The 20,585-nt window shown below is 38.4% G+C and overlaps 1 protein-coding gene across 6 annotated transcripts in view; it reads left to right on the top strand.

Annotated features, from left to right (window-relative positions):
- The window catches only part of CCDC30 (coiled-coil domain containing 30), a 124,265-nt gene that overhangs the window by 20,571 nt on the left and 83,109 nt on the right, over positions 1-20,585 (top strand). For all 6 annotated transcript variants that reach the window (XM_078452005.2, XM_078452006.2, XM_078452003.2 and 3 more), the window contains 3 exons: positions 9,872-9,943; positions 16,316-16,431; positions 19,238-19,336. In XM_078452005.2, coding sequence (XP_078308131.2) covers positions 9,872-9,943; positions 16,316-16,431; positions 19,238-19,336 — 287 coding nt within the window. The remainder of the gene's footprint in view (positions 1-9,871; positions 9,944-16,315; positions 16,432-19,237; positions 19,337-20,585) is intronic.

Genomic DNA, 20,585 nt, shown 5'->3' with positions numbered 1-20,585 from the left:
TATTATATTATGTATTATATTATATATAATATTATATATTATATATATTATAGTTGACATTTTCTCAGGATAGAATTTGAGTACATTGAGGGAAAAAAATCTCATTTTGATAAACAGCTTCTTTTTCTCCAGTGTCCAGAAATGTTTTACTGAAGCATAAGCATAACCTACCTACCAAAATGCTTAAGTCCCAAGTTTACACCATGCCGTGCAACAGATTCCCAGAAAACCCCTTTGTTTCTTCCTTCTAGGTCTACATCTTACTCAGAAGTAACTTTTAGCATTATTTCTGAGTTTTGATTGCAGGCAATACACATTCTTAAATTGGGTTTGTTTCTCTTGTTCAATCTTATGTTTGTGAGATTCCTTCATGTCATTGCACGTAGCCGTAGTTTATTCACTTATGCTGGTTGTGTATATTCCACTGAATAAATATTCTACAGTTTACGTTATCTAGCCATTCTACTGTTGATGGATATTTACATTGCTTCCACTTGTGGCCTATTACGAATAGTGCTGCTATGAATATTCTTGGACTTACCGACACATTTCTGTTTGTGATATACCTAATTATTGGATCAAAGGGTTATGTGTAGATTCTACTTTGGTAGGTAGCTGCCATACTGTCTTCCAAATAGTTGTATTAATTTAAGCTCTCCTCACTTGTATGTGAGACTTTGTGAGTACTTGATATTGTCTATCTTACTAACTTTGCCTTTTCTGGTGAGTGGGTAGTGGTATTTAGTTATGGCTTTAATTTGCATTTCGCAAATGGCTAATGAAGTTGAAAACCCTCTCATAATTTGTTGTTATTGTTGTTGTTGCTCATTTGAATATACTATTTTGTGAAGTACCTGCTCAAGTCTCATGTATATTTTTCTATTGGGTGGTATCTTTTATTAATTTGTACAATTTCATTTTTTTTCTTTTTTTTTTAAGTTTACTTATTTTTGAAAGAGAGAGTGCAAGGTGGGGGAGGGATAGAGAGAGGGAGAAAAAGAGAGAGAAAGGGAGAGAGAGATTGAGCAGGGGAGGAGCAGAGAGAGGGAGAGAGAGAATGCCAAGCAGGCTCTGTGCTGTCTGTGCAGAGCCCAACGAGGGGCTCTATCTCAGAAACTGTGAGATTGTGACCTGAGCCGAAATCAAGAGTTGGATGCTCCACCGACTGAGCCACCCAGGCGCCCCTAATTTGTAAAAGTTCTTTATATATCCTTGGGACTGTCGGCTGGGTCAGCCAGTTGGCGGAGCATGCAACTCTTGATCTCAGGGTCATGAGTCCAAGCCCCATGCTGAGTGTTGAGATTACTTAATAAAAAATTTTTTAGTTAATTCTTTATGTATTCTGGATATGACCTTTTATTGGTTCTAAATGTTACGTTGGAGTTTTTGCTATATCGAAATGCTAATATTTATCAAGTCAGGTTTAACACAGTTATTTTGTATGGCTTCTAGGTTTTCACTCATAAAGCCTTTTCTATATCACTATAAGATTATTGAAATGTTCATCTCTATGGTGTTTTATTGTGCTTTTATGGTTTCATTGTTTATATTTCAATCTTTGCTTTATCAATAATTTATTTTAGTAAAAAGTTTAAACTTTTAAAACTATCCCCTTTCTATTTAATAATTTACAATGATTATGAAATTAGGCTGATTTTCAAATGCAGCATATAGGTTTCTTTAGGATCATATCTTTAAAGGGTTAAATGTATAAAACAGTAATTATTCTGCCAAACTGATCGTGGGTTTAAAAACAATATCAGGGGGCGCCTGGGTGGCGCAGTCGGTTAAGCGTCCGACTTCAGCCAGGTCACGATCTCACGGTCCATGAGTTCGAGCCCCGCGTCGGGCTCTGGGCTGATGGCTCAGAGCCTGGAGCCTGTTTCTGATTCTGTGTCTCCCTCTCTCTCTGCCCCTCCCCCGTTCATGCTATGTCTCTCTCTGTCCCAAAAATAAATAAAAAACGTTGAAAAAAAAATTTAAAAAAAAAAAAAAAATAAATAAAAAATAAAAACAATATCAGGAGGGTTGAGATTTTGTTAAGTATGTGTTTTAAATAATGAACACAAATGAAATTTTTGGAATATGGAATTTTTCTATATCCTAATAGGGTATATACACCATTATATATATTTCTTAAAATTCACCGAACCATACACCGATAAGGGTGAATTTTACTGGATGCAAGTTAGAAACCCAATTTTAAAAAATTTTTGAAAAGAAATTCGGCTATGTGAGTATGATGAGAAGCAGTCTTTGCTGCTTGCAATACAGAAGGAAAGAGGAAAAGCAGGACACCCATTCCTTTTAGTCACATTTGGACACAACAGAACTCAATCACATGGCACTCTGTTCCATCAGCAGTGGTTGGTCTGGTAGATCCTAAACTATTAACTGAAAGTTGTCACCACAGTAAGTATACTGGGGGGCTGTTGGGAAGCTGAATTAGCAAGTCCTTTAAAAACATATGTCGTATCATGGGGCACCTGGGTGGTTCAGTCGGCTGAGCATCCGACTTCGTCTCAGGTCATGATATCATGGTTTGTGAATTCGAGCCCTGCGTTGGGCTCTGTGCTGACAGCTCAGAGCCTGGAACCTGTTTTGGATTCTGTCTCCTCTCTCTGCCCCTCCCCACTCGTGCTGTGTCTCTCTGTGTCTCAAAAATAAATAAACGTAAAAAAAAAAAAAAGTTTAAAAACATATGTAGTATCAAAAAAATTAAAATAAAATATATGTAGTACCAAAGTGTGCCCTAGATATAACTTCTTGAGTCATCGGTTTACAAGTCAGAATGTATTCCTAGGTAAATGTGTTATACAACAGTGTTTACCAAGTATCAGTCTACTTTCAACACTCTTTTTTTTTTTTTTTTTTTTTTTTTTGAGAGAGAGGGCGCAAGTGAGCAAGGGACAGAGAGAGGGAGAGAGAGGGAAGTGGGGCTCACCTGATGCAGGGCTCCAGTTTTACCTGAAGTGGGACTTATGTTCACCCAAAGTCAGATGCTTAAAACCGAGCCACCCAGGTACCCCCAAACTGACTCTTCAAAAAAAAAATTTTTTTTTTAAGTTTATTTAGTTTTGAGAGAGAGACAGAGACAGAGACAGAGTGTGAGTTGGGGAGGGTCAGAGAGAGAGGGAGGCACAGAATCTGAAGCAGGCTCCTGGCTCTGAGCTGTCAGCACAGAGCCTGAAAAGGGGCTTGAACTCCTGAGCCATGAGACCATGACCTGAAGTCAGAAGATGCTTAACTGACTGAGCCACCCAGGTGCCCCCAAACTGACCCTTAAATGAAGGACTCTATTTTAGCTTAATCTCTACCTCTGTCTATATCACATCCAAAACCTTGGATGGGAATGAAAAAATTTGGACAATAACAAAGATATTCTTCAAGAATAAAAAAAGAGGGTCACCTGGGTGGCTCAGTCGGTTAAGTGTCTGACTTCGGCTCAGGTCATGATCTCATGGTTTGTGGCTTCGAGCCCCGTGTCAGGCTCTGGGCTCTGCTGACAGCTTGGAGCCTGGAGCCCACTTCGGATTCTGTGTCTCCATCTCTCTACCCCTCCCCTGCTCGACTCTTTATCTCTCTTTCAAAAATAAATAAGCATTAAAAAAAAAAAAGAATAAAAAAAGAATTAATGTCAAATATTTATAGTATTCTTCAATAAATAAATTATATGAAAAAGATGAATTTTTTTTCATTTAAGGGAATTATTAACCAGTTATAATGTGTGGACTTTACTCGATACTGATTGAAACAAATTTTTAACATTTGTGAAAAAAATTGGAAATGTGGATATTTACTGGATATGTAAGGAATTGCTAAATTTTCTTAACCACATGTGTATTGAATGTTTAAAAAGACTTCTTTTAGAGATATATAGTGAAATATTTATGGTTGAACAATATGTCTAGGATTTGCTTTTATAAAGACCCCTGTACCACACCCACACACAAAAAATAACTCAAAATGGATCACAAAGCTAAATATAAGAGTTAAAACTGTAAAACTCTTAGAAGAAAACATAGTAACTCTTCATGATCTTGGATTAGGCAATGATATTTTAGTAGAGCACCAAAAGCAAAAGTGGTAAGAGAAAAACTAATAAATTGGACTCAGTCAAAATTTGAAACTTTTTACAAATTAAGTTATTTATTTATTTTAAGAGAGAATCCTAAGCATGCTCTACTCTGTCAACACAGGGCCCAATGCGGGGCTTGATCCCATGAACTGTGAGATCATGATCTGAGCCAAAATCAAGAGTCAGACACTTAACTGACTGAGCCACCCAGGTGTCCCCTAAATTGAAACTTCTATACTTCAAAATACAACATCAAGGGACACTTGGCTGGCTCAGTCAGTAGAGCATGTGACTCTTGATCTTGGGGTTGTGAGTTCAGGTCCCATGTTGGGTATAGAGATTACTTAAGAAATAAAACATATTTTTTAATTTTTAAAAGTTTTATTTATTTATTTTGAGAAAGAGAGAAAGAGAGCATGAGCATGGGAGGGACAGAAAATGTGAGAGAGAATCCCAAGCAGGCTCTGTGCTCAGCGTGGAGCCCAACACAGGGCTCCAACTCACAAACCACGAGATCATGACCTTACCCAAAATCAAGAGTCAGACACTTAACCAACTGAGCCACCCAGGAACCCCTTAAGAAATAAAATCTTTAAAAAAACAAAACAAAACAAAACAAAACAAAACAAAACAAAACAAAACAACATCTGAATGTCCCAATCAGATGTGAATATTTCTATTCATCAGTTTTTTGGATTTGTTTTATATTAATAGTGACACAAATAAATAATGATATTATTGTCATGAATCTAATATTTGCAGCTAGATGAATAATTATGTGACTCATTAAATCATAAAAGGAAAACAATTGTATTTCTATATGCTATCAAGAAACTATTGAGGGGTGCCTGGCTGATTCAGTCAAGGGAAACCTGATTTTTGATCTTGGGGTTGTGGGTTCGAGCCCCATGTTGGGTGTAGAGATTACTTAAAATCTTTTAAAAAAAGAACTATTGAGAAATGAGATAAAAATTACCACTTGCAATATCAAAAAAAAAAAAAAACAAAAAAAACAACCAACATCAAGAAAGTGAAAAAGACAACTCACAGACTAGAAAATGTTTGCAAATCATGTTTGATACAGGACTTATATTTAGAATATGTAAAGAATTCTGATAATAGTAAAAGAAAGCTTGATTTAAAAGTGAGCAAAATATTTGGGTAGACATTTCTCTGGAGAAGATATATGAAAAGATGCTCAATATCATTAGTCACGAGGGAAGTGCAAATTCAAACCACAATGAGATACCAGTACACACACACTAGAATGGCTATAAAAAACCAAAAACAAACAAAAAAAACCCAAAACAAAGCATGACAAGTGTTGGTAAGGATGTGGAAAGATTAGAACCTTCATATATTACTGACGGGAATGTAAAATGGTGCAGACACTGGAAAATAATTTGACAGTTTCTCAAGATGTTAGATGTAGAATTATCATGTGGCCCATCAATTTAACTCTTAGGTATCTACCCAAGAGAAATGTGCGTGCGAATGTTCAGAGCACTATTTACAATAGCCAAAAGATAGAAGTGACCCAAGTGTCTCTCATTGGATGAATGGATAAACAAAATGTGATACAGTAATTCTTTGTAGGAAATAGTTAACAGAGACCTGACACTGCTGTCCTTAGAAAGGCATGCTTGTGAGGTCAGCCCTTGACTAGCATCTGGGAACTTGGATTTTGGGAGTGTTCCCACCATTCCCTAACTGATAATAGGGGCTCACTGTGCCTGAACTGTTTGTGCAAACAGTGTGGTTTATACTTATATAGGATCCCAGGATACAATTTCAAGGTGGGAGAGGGGTGTTTCTCTCACACCACCCAGCAATTCTTGGACATCATTTGGGTGTCCTACGTTTCAACTTAATTCTGACACTATTTACCTTTAATTCTGACGCTGTCTACCTGAAGATACTGTCAGATTGTACAGGCTAAGGCTCAGTCTTGTAAGACTGCTACCCTCCTTCAGATGCCAGTTGCAAGCCTAGGGTATCGCCTGTGCTTCTGACCAACTGGCTATAGATTGGAATTTCCAATTACCCCCTCCTTGGGTTTGATGAATTTGCTTGAGTGGCTCATAGAACTCAGAGAAATATTTAATTTGCTAGATTACTGGTTTATTATGAAAGGATATAACTTAGGAATAGCCGGATGGAAGAGATGCATAGGGCAAAGTATGGGGATGGTGTGCAGAGCTTCCATGTCCTCTCTGAATACACCATCCTCCCCAAACCTCCATGTGTTCAGCAACCCAGAAGCTCTCCAAACCCTCTCCTTCTGGGTTTTTACAGAGGTTTCACTACAGGCATGGTTGATTAAATCATTGGCTATTGGTAATTGATTCAACCTCTTGCTCCTCTCCTGTCCCTGGAGGTCAGAGGATAGGACCTCTAATCCCATGGTTGGTTCTCCTGGAAACCAGCCCCTGTTGTTAATTGCTGGCCAAAAGTCACCTCATTAACATAAGATGGCTTTATCGCTCTCATCACTTAGGAAATTCCAAGGGTTTTAGGATCTCTGTGCCAGAAATGGGTTGAAGATAAGGTCAAATGTATATTTCTAATCACAAAGTGCAGTATCACAGTGCTCAATACCTGCCTTCCTTCTGAGAATCTGGAATTTTGGTACCTGGTGGGCAGAAGTGGTATATATGTGACTAGTTAGCCCCAAACAAAAACCTTGGGCACTGAATCTCTAATGAACTCCCTTGATAGAAGATACTTCACATGTATGATCAGTTTGTTGCTGGAGAAATTAACCACACCCTGTGTGACTCCACTGGAGAAGACTCCTGGAAGCTGGAGCCTGATTTCCTCTGGCCTTTGCCCCATGCACCTTTTATCTTTGTCGATTTTGCTTTGTATCCTTTTGTTGTAGTAAGTATCAGCTGTGACTATTAGTATATCTTTAGTCCAGTGAGGCAAGTCCCAAGAGTCACCGAACCTGGGAGTGATTTAGGGGACTCCAAACACTCATGCAATGGAAGACAATGTGCCTGTAAAAACCAAATACTTAACGCTTGCTACAACATGGATGAATCTCAAAAACATAATGCTAAGTAAAGAAGTCAGATGCAAAAGGTCACATATTGTATGATTATATTTATATGAAGTGTCCAGAAAAGGCAAAGTAGATTAATGGTTGCCCAGGGCTAAGAGTGGGAATTAGGGTTAACTAAATGGGCATGAGGTTTCTCAATGGGGTGATAGAAATGTTCTAAAATCAGATTGTGGTGGGTTTCACAAATGTAAATATACTAAAAGTCATTTAATAGTACACTTTAAAAAGGCAAATTTTATGGTATATAAATTGCACCTCAATAAAGCTGTTAAAAATAGAAGAACTGGTGGAAATAGGTGTATTAGATAGAAATCTAAGATGGTCTCCACGAGCCTCACCTGGTATACACATACCTTTCCCAAGTTATTCAAAAATCAACTACAATATAGATGCTGCTATGAAGAGCTTTTGCAGATGTAGTTAAGGTCCCAAATCAATTGGCTTTAAGAAAGAGAGATTATCCTAAGTGAGACTGACCTGATCAGGCGAGCCCTCAAAAGAGGTTAGGCTTTTCCCTGAAGAAGATATCCAAAGTGTGAGACGGATTTGATGTGAGGTAAATTCTCCTTTGCTGACTTTGAGGATGGAAGAGACCACGTGGCAAAGAATGTTGGTTGCTTCTAAAAGCTGATAGACCTCCCAGGCTAACAGTTAGCAAGGAGATGGGGACTTCAGTCCTACAACCATGGGACTGAATTCAGCCTGCAGCCTGAGTGAGCTTGGAACTACATTCTTTCCCAATCCCTCCGAGATGAACACACCCAGCTCATACCCAGCTCATACCTTGATTTCAGCCTCTCACGAATCTTGAGATCATGACATGAGCCAAAATCAAGAGTTAGACACTCAACCAACTGAGCCGCCCAGGTACCCTCATTTTAAGTCACTGAGTTGTGGTGATTTGCTTTACAGCATTAGAAAACTAGTGTATGATAGTTATGGACATAAATGAAACAAGATTGGCCATGGCTTGATAATTGTTAAAAGCTGGATGATTTTAAAAAAAGCGGGATGATAGATATAGGTGTTTCCATAACTGTTCTATCTACTTGTGTATATGTTGGAAATTTTCCTTAATAAAAAAAGTTCTTAAAAAAATACCCAGGGCAACCACTAAAAGGAGTAGACTTAGAAAATAAAACTGTCAAACAGTAGAGAGGTCATAGAAACTTGGTCATAAAACCAACACAGTTTTGGAAATATTACTAGTTTAAATGCTCTGAGAGAGAGCTATGATTTTCAAATATCTGTGTGGACATGACAGGAGATGCTAACCTGGCAGTACGAGTTCATGCATTTGGTGGTCTCTGATATACCTGACTTTGGTATATGACATATTTGGTGTATGTGTTATTGTAGAAATAGGTTTGTTTTTTTTTAAGTGGAAATTAAATCTCGTGTTCACAGAACCTCTCAATTACCTCCTCGGTACTTTAAGCTTCCATAAAAAAATTTATTGTGTAGAGTAAATTCTGAGCTCTCTAAGGCTTTTCTGGTTTGCCTCCTGCGTATCTATCCAGCTTCCTACCCCACATTTCCCCTAATCCTTTGCTCTGTAGGCCCAAGCAGTATCAGACTACATATAGTCCCCAGAACACTCAATGTTCTCTCCTACCCATTCTCTTTCATTTATGCTCTTCACTGTCTCTGAAACATCCTCCCACCTGCTATCATTCTACTCCCTCTCTTTCCATAGATGAACACTTAGGAAAATCATTGTTCTAGTAAAACAGAGTAATTCTTACATCTCTGGCACAGTGTAGTCAAACAGACCTGAGTTCAGATCTCAGATTTACCATTTGCTTGTTGTGTGACATTGAGCAAGTTGGTTAATTCTTCTGAGCCTCCCTTATCTTATCTATAAAATGAGAATGCTAATATCTACTCTGAAGGTTTGTTATAATGTTAATACATCTGACACTAGTAACTGCTGTTGCCAGTAGCAGTGGCAGTAATAGTATTGTTAGGGTCAGAATCTAATTTTAGGTGAATCTGGTAGATTAGACTAGGATTTACTCCAAAGAACTGAGCGTTTTGGGGTCAATAATGAGACATGCACAATTGTGCTGATGTACTTACTTTGTGATTAGGAATGATCTCATAAGATTCACCTTAGTCTCTTACCTCTCGGAGGTTCTTCATCCTGACATAGGAAGCCAACCAGACATACCATTGGTGATGACTAGACTCCAGGAGGCCAAATGATAAAACCTGGATTAGAAAACGCAAATCCGGTTGACTCCAATGCTCCATGTTCTTGCCCTCTACCATTCTGCCATCTTCATATAATTCTTGAATAGTATCAAAAGATACTTCCTGAAATGCTGTTGTTTTGATATTTCTAGCAACTACTGGTAAAATTCTAAATATTACTAATTGCAGGAACTAATTTTAATATTTCTGAGTATAGTTTTCTTTTTTTAAAGCTGATAGTACCATGCTTAAAAAGTTTAGCTTTTTTCTATTTGTTTATAGTAGTCCCAAATTCTTCAGCATGGAATCTAGTTAGGGAAACAGAAATATTATCAGATCAGATAATCAGGAATAATAATAAGGTGCAGCAGGAACACTAAAAGGAGTCTGGAAAAGCTTCCTGGAGGTGACATTTATGCAGAAACTTAAAGGAAAATCAGCAGAAATAGTGTTCCGAAACAGGAGACCACTTCAGATTTGATCATTACACTAACCATTCACTCCTTACAGAAATATTTTGTTTCTTTTTTCTTTAGACTCTGCACTTAAGAAGGCTCAACTAGAAATAGAACACTTGAAAGAAAATTTGATAAAGCTGAAAGAGAATGGTGAGTCATGCATGTTAGTAGATATAATGTTTAATAATACATTAAACAATAATTTAGTATGTATTAAATATGTTTTAATATAATAATATCTTTAATAATAATACTAATAAAGCACTATTGCCATTGTTATTACTTATTTCTACTACTATTACCTTACTTATCACTTACTGCTTACTAAGTAACAGGTATTCTCCCAGGTACTTTATATGCATGAACTCTAATCCTCACAACCCTTCCAAGTAGTATTATTATTCCCATTTCAAACACAAAAAAAACTGAGTTATGGAAGGTTAAGTGAGTTATCCAATAGCTACATTAAGTATTAATGAATTAAGTAATGCAGAGGGAGTATTAGAACCCATGTATCTGGGTTAGTCAGATACTCATGTATCTGACTCCAAAACCTGTGGTCAACACAAATAATACCTATTTTGCCCCTGACATCAAAACACCTTATGATGAATTTAACAATACTTCACACACACGTGTTCACTGGGAAGCCAATAGGCTTGGAATCCGTGGTGAATTAGTTAACCTGTCCCTGGCTTGACTGTAAAAATGCTACCAGCTATAAATAATACAACAAAAGTTGAGTGTTGTAATGGTAGCAACTACAAAAATAATTAAAAACGTGTTACCAGTTTTAAATAATTCTAAAATTGAGCTTACCGGGTGATACTGTGATTTATAATAAGAAATTTATATTTAGTCTTTGGCCCTGTTTCTGACACCAAGCTTCTAAAACCCTGCAAATTTCCCATGTGGAAATTTGTTAATGAGGACTCTTGGAAAGCCCCTGGTTTACCAATGCTGGAAGGGGACAGGGCTGGAGACAGAGTTTAGTCACCAATGGCCAATGATTTAATTACTCATGCCTATGAATGAAGCCTTTATAAAAACCCCAAAGGACAGGGTCTGGAGAACTTCTGGTCAGTGAACACATGGAGATTTGGGGAGAGTGGTGTCCACAGAGAGGACATGGAAACTCCTCACCCCTTTACTCATACTTTGCCCTGTGCATTTCTTCTATCTGGCTATTCTTGAGTTATATCTTTTTATAATAAACTGGCAATCTAGTGAGTAAAATGTTTCTCTGAATTCTGTGAGCCACTCTAACAAAGTAATCAGACCAAGATGGGGGTCGTGGCAACCTCTGATTTATAACCAGTCAGTCAGAAGCACACGTAACAACATGAGCTTGCCATTGGCATCTGAAGTGGCGAACATTCTTGTGGGACCGAACCCTTAACCTGTGCAATCTGATGTTATCTCCAGCTAGATAGTGTCAGAATTGAGTGGAATTATAGGATGCCTGGCTGGTGTCCAATAATTGCTTGGATGTATAGGAGAAAAGAGCCCTTACATTGTAATTGGTGATCAGGATTGTTAACCCTCCTTTTCAAAAGTATGTGATACAGTTATAAACACTGCCTCCTTAGTAATTGATAGAACAATAAAACAAAATCAGTAAAGATATGGAAGACTTAAGAACACTACCAGCCAACATGATAATTATAGAAATTGATAATTATGGAAATTTTTGATAATTTCTATAATTGATAGTTATAGCAAACTCCACCAGATCACACATTCTTTTCAAGTGTGCATGGAATGTTCACAAGGAGAGACCATACTGAGCCATAAAATACATTTCTGTGGAAGAACTGAAATCACAAATTATGTTCTCTGACCATAATAGAATTAAACTGAAAAGCAATAACAGAAGTATGTTTAAAAAATCCCCAAATATCACAATTGCACCAAGAAGCATAAAATACCTAGGAATAAATCTAACCAAAGATGTAAAAGATCTGTATGCTGAAAACTATAGAAAGCTTATGCAGGTAATTGAAGAAGATATAAAGAAATGGAAAGACATTCCCTGCTCATGGATTAGAAGAATAAATATTGTCAAAATGTCAATACTACCCAAAGCTATCTACACATTCAATGCAATCCCAATCAAAATTGCACCAGCATTCTTCTCGAAACTAGAACAAGCAATCCTAAAATTCATATGGAACCACAAAAGGCCCCGAATAGCCAAAGTAATTTTGAAGAAGACCAAAGCAGGAGGCATCACAATCCCAGACCTTAGCCTCTACTACAAAGCTGTCATCATCAAGACAGCATGGTATTGGCACAAAAACAGACACATAGACCAATGGAATAGAATAGAAACCCCAGAACTAGACCCACAAACGTATGGCCAACTAATCTTTGACAAAGCAGGAAAGAACATCCAATGGGTAAAAGACAGTCTCTTTAACAAATGATGCTGGGAGAACTGGACAGCAACATGCAGAAGGTTGAAACTAGACCACTTTCTCACACCATTCACAAAAATAAACTCAAAATGGATAAAGGACCTGAATGTGAGACAGGAAACCATCAAAACCCTAGAGGAGAAAGCAGGAAAAGACCTCTCTGATCTAAGCCATAGCAATCTCTTACTCGACACATCCCCAAAGGCAAGGGAATTAAAAGCAAAAATGAATTACTGGGACCTTATGAAGATAAAAAGCTTCTGCACAGCAAAGGAAACAACCAACAAACCTAAAAGGCAGCCAACGGAATGGGAAAAGATATTTGCAAATGACATATCAGACAAAGGGCTAGTATCCAAAATCTATAAAGAGCTCACCAAACTCCACACCCAAAAAACAAATAACCCAGTGCAGAAATGGGCAAAAAACATGAATAGACACTTCTCTAAAGAAGACATCTGGATGGCCAACAGGCACATGAAAAGATGCTCAACGTCGCTCCTTATCAGGGAAATACAAATCAAAACCACACTCAGATACCACCTCACGCCAGTCGGAGTCGCCAAAATGAACAAATCAGGAGACTATAGATGCTGGAGAGGATGTGGAGAAACGGAAACCCTCTTGCACTGTTGGTGGGAATGCAAACTGGTGCAGCCACTCTGGAAAACAGTGTGGAGGTTCCTCAGAAAATTAAAAATAGACCTACCCTATGACCCAGCAATAGCACTGCTAAGAATTTACCCAAGGGATACAGGAGTACTGATGCATAGGGACACTTGTACCCCAATGTTTATAGCAGCACTTTCAACAATAGCCAAATTATGGAAAGAGCCTAAATGTCCATCAACGGATGAATGGATCAAGAAATTGTGGTTTATATACACAATGGAGTACTACTTGGCAACGAGAAAGAATGAAATATGGCCCTGTGTAGCAACATGGATGGAACTGGAGAGTGTGATGCTAAGTGAAATAAGCCATACAGAGAAAGACAGATACCATATGTTTTCACTCTTATGTGGATCCTGAGAAACTTGACAGAAACCCATGGGGGAGGGGAAGGAAAAAAAAAAAAGAGGTTAGAGTGGGAGAGAGCCAAAGCATAAGAGACTGTTAAAAACTGAGAACAAACTGAGGGTTGATGGGGGGTGGGAGGGAGGGGAGGGTGGGTGATGGGTATTGAGGAGGGCACCTTTTGGGATGAGCACTGGGTGTTGTATGGAAACCACTTTGGCAATAAATTTCATATATTGAAAAAAAAAATCTTCCTCATGAAGAAAACTCTGAGTTCAGATATCTTCACTAGTGAATTCTAAAAAACTTTTTAAAGAATAAATAATACCAATTTGACATAAATTCTTCCAGAAAATTGAAGAAGACAGAACACTTTCCATATGGGCAGCATTACCCTGATAACAAAAACCAGGAGGAAATGTTACAGTATCCCTGATGACTATAGAAGAACTTGTGAAAGTATGGAGAGTAAGAAGTAACTTTGGGAGTAGTTGTGTTTCTCCACAATGAATTGGCCAAATAAATGGCTGTGCATCTATTAATAAGAATGACATAGATGTATGTGCATGACACAAATAGATGTCCGTGATATGTTATCAGGTGAAAAAAGCAAGTTGTACAGTACTATATGCGGGACAGTGTTATTTTGGCTTTTATTTTGGGGGTCTGGGTGTATGTGTGTGTGTGCCCACAGGACTTTGATGAAGTGGTACACATTAATGTGGGGCAGTAGAGTCGTGAAGACACCGGAATAATTTTGCGTAAGTTGTAAATACCTGCTGCACTGAGTGTTTCAACTGTCAACCACCTACCCCACTATCCCAGCTCCTTCCAGCCCCTGTCTTCCCAGCCGCTAAAGGAATAATACTTGGCAGTTCTCTAGAATTTTCCTCCTGAGCTCATTCTTACAGGTGAAGGTCCATGCTTTAAGAGTTGTTAAATATTTTTAATAAAACCCTTATCTGTATGTTAGAATGTGTATATAGAATCTTTTGAAGAGTATTTACTAAGTATTAATATTATTTTGGGTGAGGGTGGTGAATAAGGGTTAGATGAGAATATTCAGTTTGAACATAACATTGTTTGTTTGTTTGTTTGTTTAACTAAAAGCCTATATTCCATTTGTGATCAGCAAAACAATATTGCATTTAAAACAAGCCATAATTCAACTGCATTTTTAAGATTTATGAAAACTAAAATTCTGGTAACCTCCAGTGTGGACAAATGGGGAGTGTCATTGTACAGAATGTAACTTTGTACAATCTTTTTGAAGATTTGTTTTGGCAGTATCTATTACATTTCCTAAATGCACATATCAGCTGATCCAGTGGTCCGATTTCTGGGGACTTGTTTTTTGGAAGTAATGTCATAAGTACCTAAAGACTGATGAAAAAGGATAATGATTTTAGAATTGTTTATAAGAGCAAGTCATTGGCAACACACCTGAATCTTCATCAGTAGGGGAAATGAACGCACTGGGCAGAATAAAATGAGAGGATGTGTTCAGACCAGTAGATTAGTAAGTGATGTATGAATAAGATGGACTAAAGTAGAGAGGAATACATTACTGATATGACACAGCTGCATACCCAAAATATATATTGAGTTGAAAGAAGCCTCACACACAAAAAATATGCATATTAAGAATCCATTTGTATGAAAACCAAGAATCAGTAAAACTAATTTAAAAGTAGTTCCAAATGAGAAATGGAAAATGACTTTGTAAGGACAGTCCTGTAAAGACATCCATGATACAAAACAACAACAACAACAGCAACAACAACAACAAAACCCACACATCTATATGGTAAAGTTGCAGACAGATTGTGTAGCATCATTTAAATCTTTGAAAGATTCCACAAGCCAAAAAACAAATGTCTCTGTCTCTGTATATATGCACCCACCCACTGACACATATACAAGGTGGGATTGTGAATGATTTTTTTTTTTTCTTTTTGGTGTGTGTTCAGCACTTTTCAAATTAAAAAAATTACATGCTAAGAGGGGGAAAGGAAAAGGAAGCAAGGGGGGAAAAAAGGAAGAAAGGAAAAATACAAAGAATAATTAATACAGAACAGGTGATAAAGAGGGAAAACAAAGGAGACTCTTTTTTAAGTTTATTTATTTTATTTGTGTGTGTGTGTGTGTGTGTGAGAGAGAGAGAGAGAGAGGAAGCACAAGCCAAGGGAGGGGCAGAAAGGGAAAGAAAGAGAGAATCCCAAGCAGGCTCCATACCACCAGCACAGAGCCAGAGCCCTACGTGGAGCTCGAACTCACAGACTGTGAGATCATGACCTGAGCCGAAATCAAGAGTCAGACGTTTAACCAACTGTGCCACCCAGGTGTCCCAACAAAGGAGACTTTTAAGCAGCAGAAGAAAAATAAGAGAAATATATGTGGAAATGGCTAAAAATAAACAGCTACAAATTCAGGAAAGTTTCCCATAGCAAGCTTGCAATAATAAGGAAACTGATGAGCCCTGGAAAGAGCAGGTCTTAGAGTGGACTACCATTTTTTGGGCTGTGGTGCAGGCAGAAAGATGGGTTTGATACATTAACTTGATTTAGCTTAGAAAATCTGTCCATTCACTGCTCGTGGCTCAATTTGTTGTCTGGGGGGCCCTACCGTTGCTGAATAGAAGTGTCTAGGAGTGTATGTGGTATGTATGAGAGATAGGACCACAGGCAAGTAGGAAGATAATTTTCTCTGCTGCTGAACTTCTAGGAGGTAGGCTCCACTGCTTTAAAAGTACATCTCCTCCAAAAGCCTCTAGTGCCAAAAACCGTATCCTCAAAATATCCAGCTCTGGGGCGCCTGGGTGGCTCAGTTGGTCAAGCGTCCGACTTCGGCTCAGGTCATGATCTCACGGTCCGTGAGTTCGAGCCCCGCGTCGGGCTCTGTGCTGACAGCTCAGAGCCTGGAGCCTGCTTCAGATTCTGTGTCTCCCTCTCTCTCTGACCCTCCCCTGTTCATGCTCTGTCTCTCTCTGTCTCAAAAATAAATAAACATTAAAAAAAAAAGTTTAAGATATCCAGCTCATTAGTCTGGTGTGAGAAACAAAAAAACTGTGTTCTTTTCTCTGTTTTAGATTCAATTGACCTACAGAAAGCAAAGGAACATAATCAGAGACTGGATGAAGAAATTCTGGCTTTAAGAAATCGGGTTCGATCACTTGACTCAGAAAAAAAAGTGCTTGGAGAAGTAGTAAGTTGTTGAATGTCATTTGTTCTTAGAATTTATTTAAATGTGTATAAAATAACAATCAGCAGCTAGAGCAACATAGATCTGTATTACCTATATATATGATTGTGTGTATATATATATATATATATATATATATATATATAGTCATTAATGAGGACTGATACTGGCGGCTATAACATCCCAGATAGATGCCATACTGTGACTTAGATGACCTATCAGTATTTATATTTTATACATTTTAGCTGCCTGTGCTAAACAGTAATGTGACTGCTCTTATGTCAGTTTAGGACCTTTTTAATAAGGATTTAGATATCAGTTTACACTTAATTTAGCAAATAGAAATTATTATTCTATTATATTGGATAAATTTGAGTTGTGCCACATTGTTGAATTATTTCTTTTTAGTAATGTATTGATTTTTTTAATTTTTAGTTTTTTTAATGTTTATTTATTTTTGAGAGAGACAGAGACAGACCGTGAGTGGGGGAGGGGCAGAGAGAGAGGGAGACACAGAATCTGAAACAGGCTCCAGGCTCTGAGCTGTCAGCACAGAGCCCAATGAAGGGCTCAAACTCACCAACTGTGAGATCATGACCTGAGCTGAAGTTAGATGCTCAACCGACTGAGCCACCCAGACGCCCCTGTATTTATTGATTTTTAATATGGACTTCTAAGTTCTGGATATATGTCTCTTCAACTTTAGTTTATATTCATTTTACAGTCATATCTCTAGTGTCTCACACAACAGCCCACATAAACTAAGTGCTCAAGTAATTTTGTTGCAAGAATGAATAAATACCCAAGAGGATGGCTATTATCAAAACAACAGAAAACAAAAAATGTTGACAGTAATATGGAGAAATTGGAGCCCTTGTGCATTGTTATTGAGAATGAAAAATAGTATTGCAGTGACTATAGAAAACAGCATGGCACTTTCTTTAAAAAGTAAATGTAGAATTACCATATGATTGAGCAATTCTGCTTTTGAGTATATACCCAAAGAGTTGAAAGCAGGGACTTGAACAGATTTGCACACTCATGTCACAGCAGTGTTATCCACAACATCCAAAAGGTTGAAGCAATGCAAGTGTCCCTTGATGGATGAATAGATAAAAAAAATGTGGCACATACGTTTGGAATATATAGATAAACAAAATGGAATATTACTCAGCCCGAAGGGCATTCTGACCTGTGCTACAACAGGGATGAAACTTGAAGACATTATGTTAATTAAAATGTTAGTCACAAAAGGACAAATAGTGTATGATTCCCTTTACATGAGGTACCTAGAGTAGCAAAATCACAGAGACAGAAAATAGAATGGTGGTTGCCAGGGGCTGGGTGGGGGGGGTGGGGAAGAGAGGGACAGAATAGGGAGTTCTTATCTAATGGGTAAAGAGTTTCAGTTTTGGAAAATGAAAAGAATTGTGGAGACTGATGATGGTGATGGTTACATAATAATGTGAATGTACTTAATAGTACTGAACTGTGTGCTTAAAAATGGTCAACATGGTAGGGACGCCCATGTGGCTCAGTTGGTTGAGCGTCCAACTCTTGATTTCGGCTCAGGTCATGATCTCACTGTTCATGGGACTGAGCCCCAATTCAGGCACTATGTTGACAGTGTGGAGCCTGCTTGGGATTCTCTCTCTCCTTCTCTCTCTGCTCCTCTCCTATTCATGCTGTCTCATGCTCTCTCTCTCAAAATAAATAAATAAAACTTTTTTGGGGCGCCTGGGTGGCTCAGTCGGTTGAGCGTCCGACTTCAGCTCAGGTCACGATCTCGCGGTCTGTGAGTTCGAGCCCCACGTCGGGCTCTGGGCTCATGGCTCAGAGCCTGGAGCCTGCTTCCGATTCTGTGTCTCCCTCTCTCTCTGCCCCTCCCCCGTTCATGCTCTGTCTCTCTCTGTCTCAAAAATAAATAAAAACGTTAAAAAAAAATTTTTTTAAATAAAAAAAATAAAAATAAAAAAAAACGTTTTTAAAAAGGTCAACATGGTAAATTTTGTGTTACATAGGTTTTATCATAATTTTTAAATGTAATCATAAGCATGAATAAACAATGACTGTTCAAGTTGTCTTAGTCTTTGTAAATTTATATATTTAATACTGACATATATGTTTAATACATGCGTGTACATATATACACCTGCATGATAAAATTCAAGAAGGGTACATCCCACACAGTGTTGTTTCTGGAAAGGGAAAAGGGATTGTGGGGTAAGGTTATGATAGGATAATATCATTTTTTTTTAAGTTTATTCATTTTGAGATGGAGCGTGTGAGTGGGGGAAGGGCAGAGAGAATGGGAGACAGAGAACCCCAAGCAGGCTCTGCACTGTCAGTACAGAGCCCGACTCAGGGCTCGAGCTCAAGAACCATGAGATCATGACCTGAGCCAAGATCAAGAGTCAGAAGCTTAACCCACTGAGCCACTTTTTACTCTATAAACCCATGTGTGTTAGTTGAATTTTTTTCGTGAAGAATGTATCCATGTATTACTAGTACCTTTTAATAGCAAAGCAAACCCCCTCCCTAACCCCACACTCTCATATTTAAAATACTTTTGTATTGGGGCGCCTGGGTGGCTCAGTCGGTTAAGCGGCCGACTTCGGCTCAGGTCATGATCTCACGGTCCGTGAGTTCGAGCCCCGCATCGGGCTCTGTGCTGACAGCTCAGAGCCTGGAGCCCATTTCAGATTCTGTGTCTCCCTCTCTCTCTGACCCTCCCCTGCTCATGCTCTGTCTCTGTCTCAAAAATAAATAAACGTTAAAAAAAAAGTTTTAAAATACTTTTGTATTTAAGGTTGAAAGGCTCAAAGGAAAGAGTCATGAATCTCAAGAGAATAAGCAACTTGGAAACCACTCCCCTGGGACAACTGTGGGTGCTGAACAGAGAGAACAGGTATTTGAAAGTCTATTCTTTCTGGTTTCATATTTTGAAGTGAGTCCCATTTTTGCAGAGTATACCAGAGCGATTGGTGCTGATCATTTATTACTCTCCTCTTATTGCCTCTGTTTCTATTGCTCAGCCAATTAGAGTGGAGGAAGAAATTGGGGTGCAGAGGATGTGTTTCTATTCACTTCTTCCCCACAGGGGAAATGTATGTGAAGAATGTGATGGATTATTTCTTTTAAAGAAAAGAGGAGGGGCGCCTGGGTGGCTCGGTTGGTTAAGCGTCCGACTTCGGCTCAGGTCATGATCTCACGGTCAGTGAGTTCGAGCCCCGTGTCAGGCTCTGTGCTGACAGCTCAGAGCCTGGAGCCTGTTTCATATTCTGTGTGTCTCCTTCTCTCTCTGCCCCTCCCCTGTTCATGCTCTGTCTCTCTCTGTCTCAAAAATAAATAAACATTAAAAAAAATTTTTTTTTAAATAAAAAAATAAAAAAATAAATAAAGAAAAGAGGAAAGGAATCTTACAAAGAGACAACCAATTTGAGCATTTTTAATCATCACAATGAAGTTGATTTATAGAATCAACCAATGGTGGGAGAGGGGGTAGTTGGAGCCACACTTAAAGTAATAAACCGGGGTAGAGAACAAGAAAGGCCTAGACGCCATGTACAGTGTCTAGTCTTTTCACTGTGATCGGCATCTGAAGCGGTGGACAAAGTGATCGACTTTAGGGCTGGAATGAAGCAGGAGCCAGTATGTGTTAGATAGGGCTGTTTCAGACACTCAGGGCAAGGAGCTAGACTGCTTTGGGGGGCTTTCCTCTTATATACTTAAGATGAGTGACATCCCTTGTTGCTGAGGGGTCTCATTCACGAGAGCTGTTTTTATTGTAGCTCCCTGGGCCCTATAGCCCAGACCTCTTAGGTATCATGGAAACTACAGCTACAGAATTTCTTGGCTCTGACCCAAGGAGTTAGTGTCCTTTCTTGTCTTCCAAAACCCTTTTCCATATAAGCAGTACATTTTTGTAGGAAAGAAAGGAAGAAAAGCAGGGAATGAGGAGTGGAGGAAAGAAAAGAAGGAATTTACAATCAAGACTGCAGTAACTTTTACCAAAATCATTCCCCAAACACTCAGTAGGGCTCTAGTTACAAGCAAGTTGATTATTAATAACTATTTTGATTAGTTTCTTATTTATCCTTCCAGTATGTCTTTATGCAAATGTAAGAAATTTGAATATTTACTCAGATTTCCTCCTT

This window comes from Panthera onca, chromosome C1, assembly GCF_046562875.1.
Source record: "Panthera onca isolate mPanOnc1 chromosome C1, mPanOnc1 haplotype 2, whole genome shotgun sequence".
NCBI lineage: Eukaryota > Metazoa > Chordata > Mammalia > Carnivora > Felidae > Panthera > Panthera onca.
Note: the sequence above shows the minus strand (reverse complement) of the source record. Positions and strands in the feature narration are given on the sequence as shown.